The sequence below is a fragment of the Plasmopara halstedii genome (assembly GCF_900000015.1).
Source record: "Plasmopara halstedii genome assembly, contig: Scaffold_614, whole genome shotgun sequence".
Taxonomy (NCBI): Eukaryota; Oomycota; class Peronosporomycetes; order Peronosporales; family Peronosporaceae; genus Plasmopara; species Plasmopara halstedii.
In genome coordinates this window covers 365,297-383,402 of record NW_020187532.1, presented here as the reverse complement: position 1 = coordinate 383,402, position 18,106 = coordinate 365,297, and the positions used below count along the sequence as shown (strand labels likewise).

Genomic DNA, 18,106 nt, shown 5'->3' with positions numbered 1-18,106 from the left:
ACGCCGCTTTAACCGAAGTACTGCACGTCCTCGCGCTCGACCCCCGCGCTCGACCCCCGCGCTCGACCTCCGCGCTAGGAGATAGCTGCGGCTCGTTCCGGAGGTTATAGCCATCTCGGCCTCTCTCGCCAGAGTAGTAGATTCACTCTATATTTTTCCTCAAAGGTTTTAACGCATACCATTATTGGTTTGGGTCGAGATGAGTCATCCGTCGTCGACGGTCGCATCATGGACGCAGTCGACGCTGACATCGTCTGCTGTAATTTCACTAGCAGAGCATTTTCAAAGCTCGAAAACACCTATAGGCGCGCGCTTATCTCTTCAGGTTCTTGCGAAAAAGGCCAAGCAGGGACATCAGATTTTTCAGCCCGTCCTGCATACCCTCGTACAAATAGGAGAATTGCTCCATCCTCACAGAGATCATTCGTAGCGACTCAGCTGTCGATTGACTACGCGTGCTACCAAGTGCAGCGAGGCTGCCGTAGCTCTTTGCTTAGAGGGAGCTAAGCAAAGGTCACCGACCTCACGTTCTATGCTAGAACCCGTACGAGTATAGCGGATAGCAATCCGCTACCTCGAAGAGTACTCAAAACCTCAAGGTATTAGCTTTTCCTGATTAAATTGTAAAACCTAATTAATATGCATAACCAGTGGCAGTCCCGCCACGTAGTGACTTTTTGTTATGGTGTAGTCACACAATTGTGCGATCACACCATCTTGTGTAATCCACACCATTGTAAGGTCACACCGTCTTGTGTGGCCCACCTTTTACACCAAGGTACGCGTAAACTCGTTACACGGTGGGCATCGAATTTAATTCGAAGGTTAATTTCACGTTGCGAGGGCGGGTTGGACAACAAGAGGTTGTAGCACTACGATCGCGCGAGAGGCAACGGGTCTCAACCACGATGACTAAGACAAGCAAAACATATTGTGGCTGCTGAGATGCATCGTAATCTTAAAGTTGTGAAAGTATCAAATGTATGTACCCCTAACCTCGGCTGGGATATGTGAAGAGTCATCTGGTGAATAGCATTAAGTCTCAGTCAGCCCAAGGCAACCTACTAAAAGTCATGGGTAATAGGACCTAATTTCTTTGGGAGCGACTCTCCTTGAGAGAAACAGCTCAGATTGGCTGCATGTTAATATCATAAATTCAGAAGTGTCGTGCAACTACGTACGATGCGCAATTATTGAAAACAGCGGAAAATCATAGGGGCATTAGAGATGCTAAATATCGATACGCTTTTGAGCGCCTTGAGGCAAGATGCAATTCATAGAGTCAAATACCCTCTCTAACATTTCGGATAACGATTAAAGGCCTCAACAGTGTGAGACATGGTCTCGTTTTGAAGCTGGGCTCGAGATAAGATTGCATATCAGGTGCACTATGATCCATAGAACAACTGTAAGCAAGCAAATTTAGGCCTGACACGCTGACCTTCTTCGATTCTTTGTTGACCAATAGCTACATCTCCGCCTGGAAATAGATAACGCAGTTATAATGCATGGTGTCTGAGTATTTAAGCAGTGATGTTGTTCAGTGATTTAAATAAAGCTCTGGGGGCATAAGCGACAGGGGGCCGCAATTTAAAATGAAACAGACAATAGCAAGAGTATATCACAGTGTCCATTTTTTAGATCTGCTTCGACAGGAACGAGCGACGGTACGTCGTGGCTCACATATTGTGTTGATAGAAAATTTAATTACGGCTGTAGGTCGGAGTCTCCTATGAAAATGCCGTTGAAGACGAGAAAGAGCGGCTGTATGCTGCGGACAGATTCGTCAGGGGTGGGGGCGGGTAACCGTATGTTGCAAGTAGACGGCTCAGACCCTTAAGGTTTTGAAAGAACTACATAATTGTCACGATGCAATGACACTATTGATCATGGGGTGCGCTTACCGTGCAAAGCAGAGAGGCTTCATCCACTTGCAAATGAAGTGATATGGTTTCTTCACGAGTTTGTAAGTATTACCTCATAATATTTTGTAATAGCTGTCATTGAGGTTAAAAAGTATTCGATGTGTATGTTAACAAAATATGTTCAAGAACCAATTTTGTACATGAGGCTGTAATTGCGGACACACACCATTGTGTGCAATGAGTAAGAATCTTACATGCTTTTTACATTTTTTTTGACAAAATATCACGATGTGTTGACAGAGACCCACCACACGTATTGCCCCCAAAGCGCATAGAATTTTATTTGAACTGGATCCTGGGACCAACTTGTATATCGTAGAAAAAAGATCATATCCAAGGGAGAAGTGTGACGTCATCTTCCGTGTAGGCTTGGTGAGATAAAGTGTATCTCTTTACGCGGCGATGACTGTCTGTGTCAGAGAGACTAACAACAAGTGGCAAATATGCATGCGTATACGAACTTACTTTTCGCCACATTTCCGGCGCTAATACCGACTACCCGGGAGGAAGTGCCACATTGGTAAGTCCTCCGTATTTATTCATGGGTTAACGCGCATGAGCGACAGTGACATCGTCCTTACTGTGGTGGGTCACTAGAGAGGGATGCCATGGATGTGGCGGCCTACTTTCTAGCACTACAGCGACCTACATTTGTTTTGTGCAGCTGCTGAAGTCGCATTGTTCCTATGCATAGCCCTTTTTACCGCTGTACTCGTGCGGTTCACGGGGAACTGACTGTGGTTGAGTGAATGCGCTTCGACAAATTGTCTGAAAATATAAACAAATACCGACCAATTCCTCTTCCCGGATGCTTCATCAGAAAGCGATAGAATCCGTGTTTTTTCGAGGCCATCACAGATTTGCCAGTGTTGCTTTTTCTAGGGAGTTTTAAAAGTGATTTGCTAACTTCATGCATAACATTCGTGCAGAACATGCTGTCATGGCACTGCCCTTCACCACCACCCACCCCTTAAAATAACATCACATGGTGCTCGGGCGCGACAGAAGAGTAGGCATTTTAGAATGAAAAAGAGCCACAAGAGTGCCCAGTTTTGACCAATCCAGATTCGGATCGGCCAATTTACGATATCCGCAATACTTTTAGCTTTGTCATAGGCAAAACAGATGCCAGTTGGCGTGGACACGTTATTGCATGTCGGTGTCCCAGCTTTCTGCGGCTGCCAAGTTCTATCCCATTCACGACAAGAAGCTACTTGTTATAAATGATGATATTGTTCAGTCAAATGAACAGCTTTTTAACTCAAAGCTATTTGTGATCTGTATAGATCATACGGAGATCGTTGTCAATCATTCACCAAGAAAGGTTAGATGGCTATCTATCTCTGACGAATCGACCTTCGTGGCAACTTATTCGACGGGATGGTTTAATCTGGTGGTTTGCTTCCCCGTTACAAACTGTCCTATATGACGATGCTGACGTCGCACGCTCACCAGCGACAATTATAGCATATGATTAAAGCAGCATGTGTTGCACAGCTGAAGGATTTGAGAAGGAAGAAAACATTCAACTCAAACTTCGCTTTATCAAAGCGTTTGTAGCCTCTTTTCTCAGTCATTCCTTGGTTAATTGATTGATGCAGATCTACTTGACATTTGATGCGTAAGGATTCCTTACGACGAGGACTTTACGAACATAATGCTAACCATGCGCCATTAATGAGATAAGACATACCGTTCGATTAGCTTTATGCATTAGCGGCCCGTTTTGGGCAAGTGGGAGAGTGTACGACTGCATACGTCTAAATCACATCCACGGGCTTTACCCTCACCGCAAGCAGCAGCACCATTGGCCAGTCTGCCAGTCAACCAGAGTGTTGAAATATGAGCATGGGCTTTGGTTTCGGTTCTTAATATGATTGTCTGGTGCTATAGGCAATTAGGTCTTTGTTGGTCGTCTTAGCACGATATTGCTCGACATGATACGCTTTTGGTGAGGATACCGTCATGCTGTTCCACGACAATTTTGCCGTCATAGCATGCTGGTGGTCATTGTTTTTGGTTGAGGTTTGAGCCTTTTATAATAATGTGGGCGAATGTTGTATGCATTTGATCAGAAACGCCTACTGCTGAGCATTCACAAAGTTATAGCAATACATAAGAGTTACTTACAAGGCAGAGGATATCCTTCAAAGCACTTGCGCGGAAAGACGGTGATGGACATGCATGATAATCCTATTCTTTAAGTTTGCGTTGAATAAGGCCGTTCACAAGTTGAAAGGCATTACCAGATTTACAATATCAGTTTGATTAGCCTTCGCGTTTTTTTGACACCGCCTTGAAAAGACAACGGACTTTATTTCGGAGTGGTCGTCGATTAAATTCGTCTTGCTATGAGCTAGCTTACACTTCATAGCAATCACAAATGCATTCCAATGCGAATGATCATACGCCGACTGTATCATGTCATGACTGAGAATAAGGATGTGCAACGCAGCATGCAGATGTCATAGGTAGACGGAATACACGTGAATATGTGATGAGTGAATAGCCTTGCTTGAATGCGGTCAAGTCATTACACAAGTATTGTCTACATCTAAGACCAAGCTGCAATTCCAAAACATTGAACCGTTCACGATCATAGCCAAAAATGATTAAGCTACATACTTGGTATCATGGGAGAAATTCCGCTTTACGTGGGCTTGTGACAGCCACACCTAGATTCTGCTCATACAATCCATTAGAATAAGAATCGTTTTGTTGTCGAAGCAACGTCTCATTCATCTCCCGTAACCAGGCTCTTACAGCGATGTGTAATAGAAAACGAGCGATAGAGAAACTTGTTCTGTTTATTTTATTACTACCTTGGTATTCTTCTAGCTCATTCAACGAGATGCTAACATGCACAGTAGTGTGTGATTGTGATCAAAGGCTGGGAGTATGTATGCTATACAGCAGGAGCCACGGGGAATAGAAAGAGTTCATTGATGTGATAAATTGAGTGGTTCATGTAGATTGTTGGTTTATCCATTGCATCTTGCGTAAATCTCTGAGTTCTTAAGAGCTATTCGGGTGGTTACACATCATCACTAGGTCAATAAGATGGCTTTACAGCTTACAAGGTATACCGCTTTAGACAATATAACCATCGTACCTGTCTAGCAGTGTGCCGATACGCTTAAATATCAGTTAGCAAAAGCACTTAAAGTAAGTGTGCTGAAGTGTATGTTCGTACGTTGATTTCTGCTTGTATCATCAATTTTTAATGCTTCGACACGTGCTATTGCTTGTCTATCACAATTATGGACCTTACATTTCTGTTGGAATGCTATCCTAAATCAATATCACCCATCGATTTGTCTTTTGCAAGAAGGTCAAAATTCTAAACACCATTCTCGTTTGATTTGCTTAAGAATTTCTTGAAGTGGAACAAAAAAATTCAAATAACAAAGAATTATTATTGCCCAATCAACGACTACTACTCTTCGCCACGTCATACACACACAAGAAATCAAACGCAAAACAGGATGGGCGGATAGTCTAGCGATATAAGATTCTCATCGAGGTCATCTCGCCTAGCTTCGCCAGCCATTCCTTCTAGCCACTAGGATCATTTCCTATCATTTCTGCATCTACTCATCAAAACACACTTATATATTCAACAAGTATTGATCAGCATGGTTGCTGTCGACAGTGCAACGCTAGGATTTCCTCGCATGGGGCCCAATCGGGAGCTTAAGTTCGCTCTTGAAAAATTCTGGCGCAACAAGATCAGTGAAGAAGAGCTTTACAAAGTGGCACACGCTGTAGAGGAGGCCAACTGGCGTAAGCAATATGATGCTGGTGTTAACCGTGTGGGTGTCGGTCTCTTTTCACTCTATGACCATGTCCTCGACTGGACCTTTTACCTTGGTTTGGCTCCAGAGCGCTTTGCCTCTGTGCCTACTGGTCTATCACAATACTTTGCTATGGCTCGTGGTGTTGACGGAATTCCCGCGCTTGATATGACCAAGTGGTTTGACTCTAATTATCACTACGAAGTGCCTGAACTTAACGCCAAATCGACTCCTAAGGCAAACTTTAGTTCGTATGTAGCATCCATCAAGCGTGCTCTCACTGTTCTTGGTCCAAACAAGACGGTCCCAATTATTTTGGGTCCACTCACTTACTTGGCTCTCAGCAAATACGACGGAGCTACTCTTGACGACTTGTTACTCAAAGTCTTGCCACTTTACGCTGCTCTTATCAGTGAACTTGCTGATCTGGGCATTCATGAGGTTCAAGTTCATGAACCATCGCTTGTTGGTGCTCAGGCAGAGCAGCTGGCAAAGCACTTGCCTACTGTATACGGCTCCAAAGACCAAAAGGGAGCTATTCAGCACGAGAAACTGGTTATCAACCTAGCGACATACTTTGAAGAGATTAATCACGATGTTTATCAGTGGTTCACTACGTCACCAGTATCGGCGATTTCGCTCGACTTTACCCGCGGTGATAATTTGTCAGTGTTACAAAAGTTTGGGTTTCCTGCCGGCAAGCGTCTTGGTGCCGGTCTGATCGATGGTCGGAGTGTATGGAAGTTTAACCCCGACACGATCTTGTCTCAAGTATCAGAGATCAAGAAGGTGTTATCTGCATCAGGAAATGCACAATTGACAATTCAAACTAGCTCGTCCTTACAGCATGTACCATACACGACCGAGTGTGAAACATCACTGAACACTGGGGAGACTGACGGTTTATTGGGTGTCTTAAGTTTTGCGTATGAAAAACTTGCTGAACTCGAAGTGGTTAAGAAAATCGCTGAGATTGGTGAAGAAGCTGCTAAGGCGGAAGTCGACGCGGTCAAGAAAGCGTGGACCGTGTACTACGAGAAAAATCCAGCAAAGAAAGCTGTGCAATCACGTCTGTCTGCCGTGACGGAAGCTGACTTTAAGCGTCCATCTCCGTTCACTGAACGCCGTCCCTTGCAGCTCAAGGGATTACCTGTCTTACCTACAACTACCATTGGATCATTCCCACAGACTGCTCAGATCCGTGCTCTGCGCCGCAAGCTAAAAGCTGGAGAAATTTCGCTTGAACATTATCGTGCTAAGATCGATGAACAAATTGCTTTCAACATTGGTATTCAAGAAGCCTTGGGTTTGGACATCCTGGTTCATGGTGAACCTGAACGTACTGATATGGTCGAGTACTTTGCTGAAAAGTTAAATGGCTTTGCATTCACACAAAATGGATGGGTTCAAAGTTACGGCTCGCGTTGTGTTCGCCCTCCGATCATTTTTGCCGATTTGGAACGCCCTGCTGATATGACCGTACGTGAGTTCGTTGTTGCTCAATCATTTACAACAAAGCCGGTCAAGGGTATGCTCACAGGTCCTGTGACAATATTGAACTGGTCATTCCCGCGCAAAGACATCAGCCGCAAAGACCAAGCCTTCCAGCTTGCTCTTTGTCTTCGTGATGAAGTTGCTGACCTCGAAGCTGCTAAGTGCTCCGTTATTCAGGTAGATGAGCCAGCTCTTCGTGAAGGTATGCCACTCAAACCTTCCAAGAAGGATGAGTACTTGAGTTGGGCTGTGGACGCGTTCCGTTTGTCGACTGCTGTCGCTAAAAACGAGACTTCGATTCACACTCACATGTGCTACTGCGAGTTTTCGGACTGTATGCACGCGATTGACGCAATTGATGCCGATGTGAATTCGATTGAAAACGCTCGCTCAGATGACGAAACCATTCGCTCTTTCAAGGCCATTGGTTACAAGCGCGATCTAGGACCTGGCACGTATGATATTCACTCGCCTGTCGTTCCACCCAAGGAGGAAATCGTGAAGAAGCTTAAAAGCTTTTTGAACCTTTTGCCTGCCCAGCAGGTTGTTGTCAATCCAGACTGCGGTCTCAAAACCCGCAAGTGGCCTGAAACTATTGCTGCTCTACGGAACATGGTTGACGCAACCTTGGAAGTTCGTGCTTCTCTGTAAGTGACCCATTCAAGTGGCCTATTCACTTGACTGCGAAGCTGTATACTCATTTCTGTCGATGAAGTTGTGCGCCGAAGTGTTAAGCGCTTTGGCTCGCTCGACGTGCTTTCACAGGCATGGCTAAGCTGCCGAGATCATAGTTAGGAGGATATCTCGCCACCCTAGATTATCTGGAAATTGATTATGTAGTTTTCATTTGTTTTGACATTTGCATCTTTTTCTCAAAAGTCTTTGCCCTTACGCATTACTACATTCACACTGTAAAGTAGGACATTTTTTAAATAATCATACTTATTTATTATATTGATGACATTCGCTTGTAACCAATGACATTTATCGTGTTACCGTAGAGTTTTCGTGAAGATTTTCATTTTACTGCGACGTTTATGCGTGTGGTAAGCAAAATAAAAGTAATTAAGTCTTATATTTTTATTTTGGATGAAAACGTAAGGATGGCATGACGAACATTTCTGTCAAATTACAGCAATTTGAGTCAAATAAGTCATCAAGTGATCCATTCTGATGCGTAGTATTTGTTCGTGGTAACCTTGTTGTTGCAAAATATATTAACGTCTTAAAATTATCATACACCAAGATGCAGCTGAAAGAAAGTCATTATGAATGCGGAGTCAAAGGTCCATTCACGCTTCGTGCGAGTGAAGTCCACTAATTCGTTTTTTTCCTCAGGTATTAATACGGGGTAGCACATTCCATTTCTATATCTGCTAGTCACTTTCCTGTACACCTGAACTCCACTCTTTTAGGAATCATCCTTTGCACAATAATCTTCTGAGCTGTATATGATAGGAAAGAGGAACCATAAATAACTTGAGGAAAAAAACATTTGGTAAGGAAACACATCTTACTTCAGTAGAAGAATAACACGAAATTTGTGTACACTACTAGCACTACAAGCCACGAAGAAATTTCTTTTGCAGCAGATGTGCCGTCGTTGTGTCCAAGTACATAGGCACTCTTGACATTGGTGGTGGTCGAAGGCGAGGAGGAGGAAAAATTGGCAGGTGTGGAGTACGTGCCAATGACATGCAAGGTTGGGCTCAGTAGTAATTGACCCTCTTTCGTTGCTGACATTGTCGTATCAATATTATTGCCGTCAATGTGCCAACTCAAAGACATCGCGTCGTTTGTGGCAAGACGCGAGGCCGAATCATCTCCATCGCGAAGTGCTAAGTTATAAGTTTTACGCACTGCAATTGCTGCTCTGACTTCAGCTTCGGTCGGTGCTTTACCTGAAGTGCTTGCAAGTTGAAGAATTGTCTCCGCGGTCGTTCGGATGTAAACGTTAGCAACCACGCATTCCTGAAGCTGTACCAGCAGCACTGCTCGAAAGTAGAATTGACACTGGCTAATGGAGCTCATGACCACCATTTGAGCGTAGCTGAGCTCTCCATTGAAGGGAAAGTAGTACGCACTCATACCGGCCAAATTCGTGCACTCCGACACAATGTACGGGTTGTTTTCATTAAAATGTTTAATCCGGGCAACCTCCTCGCCGTTGCACACATACGTCGTGTCTTCCAACTTTGTTCCAGCTACAGCCGCGACGGTGCCTGGTTGAAAATTTTGAACTTCGCTGCTTACTGGTTTGGACGATACGATTTGAGATGTCATGGTAATATTTGATTTGTTTGCAGGAACTGTTGTCATTACTGACGAGCTGCTCACTTGACTGATCATAATGAAACCGCACCATAATAATGACATTAGTCTTTTGCTAAATGTCAAAGCTGCTACTCGGTAGGCAAAAGCGAAAATAAACCAACACTTACTCATGTGGTACTTTCGATGCAACGGTAGGGTCGGTAGAAGTAAGGTCTTCTGGTGGGCATAAGTGTCAAACAGACGTTTGGCGATAGCATAGTAATATCATCTGAATCAAGATTTTGAGGAATAGAGTAAACGTTTCTTTGGTCATGTGTTCGACCACATGGAAGTACCACCAACCAATTGAAATATTTTCAATAGTAGACGACACAAGATCTGAAACATGCCTTGGCTATTATACTTAAAGGAAAACAAAAGCAATAAAAATTGAAGCAGTATAGGTGAAGCGCGAATGACTTAAATCTGTCCTTCTGACTGGTTTTTATGCAGAGAGTAATGAATCTATTTGGTTGGTCTCCTCAAAAATTTTGATTTTAATTTAATGTGAACGAGATTAGTCTGGCACTGTTTTAGACTTTTTACGAGACAATAATGATGGAAACGGACACATACCTAAGAATGAAAAGACGTGTGTCACGATGTCTTGTCTAGAATAACCGTTTAGTACTATCATAGAAATAAAATTGACAACGGAGTCGAGACAGCGTGGCTCCAGTTGAATTTCGTGCGAAGGCAATAGTGACTTTGAGTGCTGTACTAAAAAACCCGATTTGTGCACCAAGCAGAAGATTGTCGCACTAAATATTTTAACTTACATAGATGCCCACATCGAACTCCATGTCATTATCTGTTTTGAAAGTATAAATCAGTCAAGAAATGTGTAGAATATAAAGAGACTCAGGTTAGGGTTAATACGTAGCATTATACTTCGTATTAATCTATGTAGTATTAAGTATGGACTACAGATCACTGACTGTGGTGAAGCAACCTGTATTGCCGTTTGTAGCCTGTGACAGAAACACCCAACGATTGGGAAAGCGCACTGGAAGGCGCAACTTGATTCTTCGACATTCCTAAAGTACAAAGGTAGACATCACCCACTGAGTGGGTAAACGCGTAATTGATTAAAGACCTGACTTAATTCTTCGATAATTCCTAAGAGAAGCCCATGGCAGACATCACCCACTGAGTGGGTAAACGCGCAATTGACTTTGATTGAAGATGCGACTTGATTCTTCGATATTTTCTAAGATAAGATGTTGGCAGATATCACCCACTGAGTGGGGAAACGCGCAATTGGCTTGATTAAAGACGCGACTTGATTCTTCAATAATTCCTAAGATAAGTCCGTGGCAGAAAACTCCCACTGAGAGGGGAAATGGATGATTGACTTGAGCGAGATGCTAATACCGAGACTTCCCTTGATCCCGATATGTGTGGTATCGAGCAATTTGTTGGATTGACCGTAAAGCGTAAGTTGCTTGGTAGACTTTTAAATCGTCGTGAAAACAAAACTGAGCTTGTAGGATGAACAAAGCTTTACCCTGAGCCAATGGAGAGCCACTGATGTTGAAAGCTTAGCTGGGCGGAGGAACGTTGCTGTACTCCGAGCAAAAATTAAACCTGGTGAATTGTACCCCATTGGCGACATAAGCCCTTACGAAGGAGCAAAATTTTCCATTATAATAGAAAAGCGAACGGCACTCGCGATAAGGATCCGCAAAATGAAGTGTACCAACTTTCGCTCGAAGACTGGAGAATTCCATGTCAGTGTGCAAAATGTGCACTCGCAAACCGACCTGAACGTGAGCTTAAATGTGTAATTGAGACGGGTATAATGCCACGGGAAGGCCGGGTAATCCGATGGTCATAGCAGATGAACGTATTTAGTCTGAGATGTCACCGCACTGAAATATAGGTATTGACAATGTTACTAACTTGGGAACCACCGAAAAGATACCATAGTGTGAACACAAGGGGCCCGAGGCTGAGTTGTTGTGGATAACTTTGCGTTTTGGGAAGGCAGATCGAGTCTTTGAGGCTAATCTGTTGGAACAAAGCATTGCACGAAGTTGTACATGGTGGCAAGGCCGACGGTAACGGAACGAGTCGTCTAGTGAACGCACCCACCCCATGGCTCGTTCCAAGGATAATTGTGCAATGCTTGAGGTGTCTGATTGTCATATAGGCTTGTAATGCTTGAGTACACATCGTCATTCAAAAGTAGAGTACAGGAGTCCGAGGTGGAAGACTGCGCATTGGTGAAAGTGATCGATTGTCAAATAAGCTTGTTATGCCCAGTACACGTCGTCATCGTAATCCCGTGTGTAGTAGTTCGGTCGTGAAAAGTTCATGAACATGTGCGTCATTTCCTTCCCAGCAGAGACCGTAGCACTAGTAAGCAGGTGGGTACAACGTTGTTACCTCTTGCCGGTGTCGTGTAGTGCTATTAGTGTAAAGCTCTTCTAGTCCAGACCAGGATCACTCAGCGACGTTGACTTTGTCGACCAACACTGGGTGCTATTCTGGCGCTAGGTGCTAGGACATCGCGCAGTAGTTTCGATGAAATAACAACCATGTTCAGGGACTCTTCATGAGGACTTGACGTGGGTGGACTTGTCCATACGCAAAAATAAATCTACGATAAAATAACGATGTAAGCTTTTTAAAGCTTCACTGAACAATAACCGAATAGGTTGCGCGTGTGAAGCCTATACATTAGGGCTGAAACGGATGCGATATGAAAATAAAAGAAATCCATAGCAAAGTAGCCAAAACACTTGATATACCCAAGCATCGTTACAGTCGTAGACTAAAGACCTCACAATCGCGTGGAGTAATCGCGAATTATCACGAAAGTGATTGCCGCAAATCACTAGCAGTCTCCACAACCGCGTGAAGATTAAGCGAATTATCGTTCAGTCGATAACTCCAAATAAAGTAAGTTTTCACTTAACAAAACAAAGAACCAAATTAGTTCCGCATCCATTGAAGGATAAAACGAGTGGTGAAAATAGAGCCGTAGATAATAATTATGAGTTAATAAATTGCAAAGGCAGGAGTAAAGCCAAACAATTAACCCAATGCAAATAAAGCCAAACAATCATTCCATAGTGATCAAAGCCGATAATTTAATCCACAGTGAACAAGTGAAAGAGATCTTCGATGAAGTGACTATTCCACTCATGGAGAAAAGTAAAGTCGCACAGTGTGAAATCTGAACTGAAATAGTTCCGTTTCCGTTAAAGCCATAGTAAGGCTTGGCGAAGTTGAAAAAAAATCATTATAAATAATTGAATAATAACTCCACAATCGCGTAACGTCAAAATTAACTTAGTTGCGCTTTCCCAATGAAGAAAGCTCCAAAGCCGCAATAAGGCATAATGAAGCAGGAAAAAGATCATTAGAAATAATGAAATAATCAATAATAACTTCACAGCCGCATGAAGCTTGGTTCGTTCCAGAATAAGGAAAGAACTCAAAGCCTCAATAGGCAAAATAAAGCTATAAAGCGATCATTAAAGATAATGAAATCATAGATAATTTCACAACCGCGTGAATTCAAAGCCCACTTAGTTTCGCTTTTATGTGAATATTGCGAAAAGTGGATACTTAGACTAAAAAAATAGTATGCGCGATTTGGTGAAGTCCAATGTGTTTAATTTACAGTGAAAAGGCTGATTGGATCTTCACAAAAGTGTTGATTCCACTCATGCTTGAAATAATTAAGCTGGATCTTGTGCCGAGTAGCTGCGTGAGACCTTTAAAAGTTTGTTGTAAATGTAGCCGTATCATTGTGAGGCACTGCCTAAAGATGCCCATGAAGTGAAGACATGGCGCGTCATAAATGGCCTTATTGCGGTTGATCCATAGTGTATGAAAGATACAGCACCGAATAGGCAAAAGTGAGCAAAACTGGTGTTGTCGATAACCCGGAACAGTTAGGTCAACTAGAAATAAAGTTTGCTCCCAACGAAATCTGTTGTCAAAAATCCTTTCAAATGGGGCGAGGAATAGACGCCAAATACTCTTGGCTATATAACAATCCCAAAGTAAATGTTTCGGTATTTCCGTTACACCGTGAACACAATTAATGTCTTGGGTGTGCCAGCCAAATTTTAAGCGAAAGCTCAAGCCATTGTGTAGTAGTCGAAATAGAAGATCCGCGAATACGGGAAGAACATCCTTCTGTGGTTGTCGATGTGTGGGCCAGTAGTTAACAGGTGATACGATGTCGTTAATTCCCAATGGCTGTAATGGTAGTGGGGGGATAGTCTCTTGTACGGAGCCGTCTTATCAAGCCGTTACTGACATTGATTTTGTCGTTCCCTTCAAATGTCCATATATGGAATGCAGAGAGCAATTTTTCTGGGGGGGGTAAGGGTAGATGGCGAACTTGCTGTAATGAACTGGCACCGATAAACGCGGCGCTAGACTTCAAACAACTCGAGTAAGTGATCGAGCCGAATGAATTGAAGATCGAGACAAAGCTTCTCGAAGTGTTGCCGCGTCTGGTATCCAACCAAAACATACACAAAGGTAGCTATTCGAAGATCCGGTGGTGTTTGGCAGGCTCTACGGTGTAGTACCATCAAAAAATTTCTACCTGCAGTGAAGCGAAGGAACGTGTTGCTCCATAACGGCCAGGTCAATTTCGTAAATACTGGGTTAGTGTTTACTAGTTTTGGCAAAATTTTTGTGCTCCATAACGAAGATTCTTTTTGCCAGTATTGAGGGCACAACTTTTTAACGAGGTGTAGTCGTAGAAGCTTGGAGAGGTACGTAAAAAATCCAAGCCAAATCTCTGACCTTGTAGTGCGGTGTCAGAGGCAACTTGTGCTGGCGCGAGCCATTTAGGGATAAAGTCGGGTATAGCTCTACAGTGACGAATGAGCTGGCGGATTAAATTTACTTGCAGAAGCTCCACCGAGTTAGCCACAGTATGAAGGTCTAAGCCCCCAGCAATAGATGGGACGGAATGCCATTTGCTGGGAAATTGGCTTCGAATTGTTGAGTCGTGGGTAGATGTCGAAGGAGTGTTGTTGATAAAATTGCTCATAAGAGGATCGACAAGTTTTAATTCTTCATTGGATACCACTTAAACACTTAAAACATGCCACAAAATTGATTGAATCATTGTATTCAAGAGAAGTACCTGACCTTGGAGAGTGCGGGCTCTCCAGCGCCATGCTACACAAAGCCTTTGAAAGCGCAGGGGTAATTGGTTCATCTGTAAACTTGGTTGACATTGTTGTCCCACCAGTATACCCAAAAGCGTGGTGTGATGATCATTATTCAGAACCCGAGTGACCATGCCCCGCGGTTGCAATAGTAATTGGGAATCCGACGTGGTCCAGGGTCAAAATGGGAAAATAACAGTTTTGTCCATGTTGAGCTGCATACCGGTCGCAGTGCAGAATTCCTGGACTCTAGTGAGAAATAGTGGTGCTTTATGTAGATCATTGACCAAACCCGTAACATCATCAGCAAAGCTAAGAATGTGATAAGAGTTGTTTCAGATCTTGATAGAGAAACTCTGGTTTCGTGTCCGAGGGTAGCACAGTAGAGGTTCTATAAAGAGAACGAAGAGGCCAGCCATAGAGGGTCTCCTTGACAAACCCCGCACCCAAACTAAAGTAACGCGAACGAATGTTGTTAATCAGGACTTGTACCAAAGTCCCTTTGAAGAAAGTCGATATCCAATATCGAAAATTTAGTCAAAATCCCCAGTGATGAAGAACCATATCCAATACCTGCCAGTTAACACTGTCAAAAGCCTTTGCAAAGTCGAGGCAAATGGCACCGGCAGGTACGCGAGAGTCACAGTTAGTGCAATGGTTTTGAAGATCAAAAAATACCGCAATGGTCTCGACCGGGTACAAAACCAAATTGATCGTCTCCGAGAATTGCTGGTAAGACTTAATTGAGTCTAAAATCCAAGACTTTGGTCCCGAACTTGGCATCGTTGTTTGACAGCGTGAGAAGTCGGTAGTTCCATGGGCCTGAACGACTTCCCTTCTTGTGTAAAAGTGACAAATAAGCGCGACGCTGAAAATTAGTCATGCGTCCTAGCCGGAATTGAGACGCATATACAAGCTCTAAAACCAGTGCCCACCTGGAAGGAAATAATTGATAGTATTTCGCCGGTAAGCCGTCCGGTCCTGGGCTCTTCTTTTTCACCGTGTGCTTATTGGCGTAGTAAAAGTCATCCGCCGTTAGTGGGGCATCGAGTCCTGAAGTTTGAACAGAAGTGAGTCTCCGGCTGTTGTAGTTTAGTATGGACTTGAGTTATTCAACATCGAAGACTTTGCGCTGAATATTAAGGTCTCTTGTATCAGACTGGAATAGTGTGCCCCAATATTCACGGTGTGTTGACATGATGACGTCCGGGTCTCGCGATATTCCTGTGGGTGTGTCAACCGAGGAAAAAGGGAGTTTAAGCTCCGCCGCTGCTGGTGCCCGAAAGATTTCTTTTGAAGAAGTCTCAGCAGAGGCTACATCCGAGCCAAATTTTGACACGGACTTGCGCTCACGAAGTGTCATATTAAAGTCAGTGAAAGCTTGGCGAGTTTCTTGACAACGTAACTTGGTGTCGGCATTTGGATAGAGTGCGAACTATTGTTCTGCCTCCTGAAAATTAAGAAGAAGTTGACGAAGCTGAGCAGCCGTCTCGTGTTTCCTTTTAAATATGCTTTACTAAGGAAAATACGATCACGACGCTTGTGTTCATCCAGTAGACATCCTGGATTGCGAGTAGAATCCATAGAGTCAAGTAGGCGCTGTAAATTAAGGCCAAAATGGTACTGAGCATCTTCACACTGTAAAGGCCACGGCGGACACTTAAATGGTGCTTTATCCTTAAGTGCTGTATCAGAGGAAGCCAAAAATTCCACTGGAACGTGATCTCCTGGTCCAAGTTTCAATCCAAAAACATGACCAGAAGAACGAACGAGATTATCATAGAACTCCACACTTGTCAAGCAATAGTCGATTGTGTTCTTTAAATTTGGCCCTGTAAATTCCCTCGTGAAGGGGTGTTCGAAGCGCCAGAAATTCAGCAAACCCATAGAGATCATCCAGTCAAAAAGTTCAGGTCGTCCGTTATCGTGATGATGAAGATAGGACCGTGCTTTGTCGAGCTCTGGATCCATAGTAATATTCAAATCACCCTTTACCAAGTGGTATGGCGAATCATCAAAAGTGCGCGGTAAGGCGTCAAAAAGTTTTGGACGATCACTCAAGTCAACCGGTCCATATATCACGTGAATATAGATTTTTTTTCACACTAAGTTGTGCTGCGACGACCAAGTACCGATCCCTTAGTATTGGGTCGTCAGCAAAGTGTTGGGTGACATTTCGGAGTTCTTGGAAAGATGTGCGCCGCTGAAAGCAAGAGCAACCCCATTGCGGTTCTGGAATAAATTAGTGTTCTGGTTGGACCAGTAAGCACAAGCATTAAAGTTTGCTGCGTGAATACGCAGGATAGCTTGGTCTCTTGGAATGCAACCACTTGGTAACAATAAATGTCCTGGTACATTTGGAGGCTTGCTCAGTTTAAGCCGATGACATTGAGTGAAATGGCGTTAATCGTCCACCCTCCTTGATTAGAAGTGAATTTAAGGAGTTAATTCTTCAGAGGGGGATGGTTTAAGGCCTTGAATCTTGTGTACCAGAGTCTTCAAGAAGGCGGGGACAGACTCATACTGTGCCAAGTCCTTAGCAAAAGTGCTCAAACCCAGTAACCACAGGGTATGGTCTGATGAGAGGTGAGTAGTTAGACTGGAGAAATAGCGCGGGTTTTCTTCAGTCATAACCATAACTTTTACTGGGTCGTGATGGACTGAAGGCGCCATTATATGGATAACTACATCCCAAGCAGATAGAGCCAATAAGGCATCAGTGGCGCCCGGCATTATGGATTTGCCGTCTTTTAGGATGCGTTGTAGCATTGTAGTGCCTAACCTGTAGCGTGAAGAAGGCAAAGGTATCTTAGATGCCTTTAGTTTGCTACAGTCGTGGTTGGTCTTGTGGCTAACAATCCGCATATTGCTCGATTAAGAGCAATCGAGTCTAGCTTTTCCTAAGACTTAATGGCTCCCAGCATTAGTCCTGGATTTGCTTCGATTGTAACCAATTGGTCTAGCGGGGGTCTATTGCCAAGGTCCTGGAGGAAAGAATCGACATAGCTAACGAGCTCACCCCGAGTCATAGATTCAACCTCGTAATTAATGGTTAAGGGTGTTACCAATCGAACGTAGGCAGAATTGTTTTTATATATGGCAAAGTGCTTCCCAAGCAAATCTCATCGTCTTCAGATCGACATAATTCCATATCGAATTGCCACTTAGTTGTTTCAGGGTCCAAATTCCCTAGCCATAAAGGGCTATAGTAATTGGGCCTAGTCAACTACAGGGCTTAAGCCAAACCAGTAAATTCTTCAACCTCGTACTCTAAAAATTTTTTCCACAGAGTTTGGGTTGGAAATTGCTGATAAATCTCTACGGTTTTTAGCAACCTTCGCCCATACTGGAGCTGAAGGGTGCGATATCGGTGCAGAAATTGTTTCAGCCATTAATTAGGAAGGGGTCTTTTTCAAGTTCAAGATGATCTTTTTCC

At 43.5% G+C, this 18,106-nt stretch overlaps 3 protein-coding genes across 3 annotated transcripts; 2 read left to right on the top strand and 1 right to left on the bottom strand.

Moving 5' to 3' along the window:
- Positions 1 to 1,595: 1,595 nt before the first annotated feature.
- Positions 1,596 to 1,806, top strand: PHALS_12104 (uncharacterized protein; the record flags this gene model as incomplete). Its single annotated transcript, XM_024727582.1, has 2 exons — positions 1,596 to 1,667; positions 1,720 to 1,806. 2 exons carry the CDS (start codon positions 1,596 to 1,598, stop codon positions 1,804 to 1,806), a joined length of 159 nt encoding a protein of 52 aa, XP_024578144.1.
- A 3,754-nt stretch (positions 1,807 to 5,560) lies between these two features.
- Positions 5,561 to 9,716, top strand: PHALS_12103 (5-methyltetrahydropteroyltriglutamate-homocysteine s-methyltransferase; the record flags this gene model as incomplete). The annotated part of the gene is made up of 7 exons (XM_024727579.1): positions 5,561 to 7,860; positions 8,806 to 8,915; positions 8,998 to 9,055; positions 9,121 to 9,331; positions 9,418 to 9,497; positions 9,593 to 9,622; positions 9,683 to 9,716. The coding sequence occupies 7 exons, from the start codon at positions 5,561 to 5,563 to the stop codon at positions 9,714 to 9,716; spliced, it is 2,823 nt and encodes a 940-aa protein (XP_024578143.1).
- Positions 9,717 to 17,843: 8,127 nt separating this feature from the next.
- PHALS_12102 (uncharacterized protein) lies at positions 17,844 to 18,062 on the bottom strand (the record flags this gene model as incomplete). Its single annotated transcript, XM_024727578.1, has 2 exons — positions 17,844 to 17,873; positions 17,940 to 18,062. 2 exons carry the CDS (start codon positions 18,060 to 18,062, stop codon positions 17,844 to 17,846), a joined length of 153 nt encoding a protein of 50 aa, XP_024578142.1.
- Between the last annotated feature and the right edge of the window lie 44 nt (positions 18,063 to 18,106).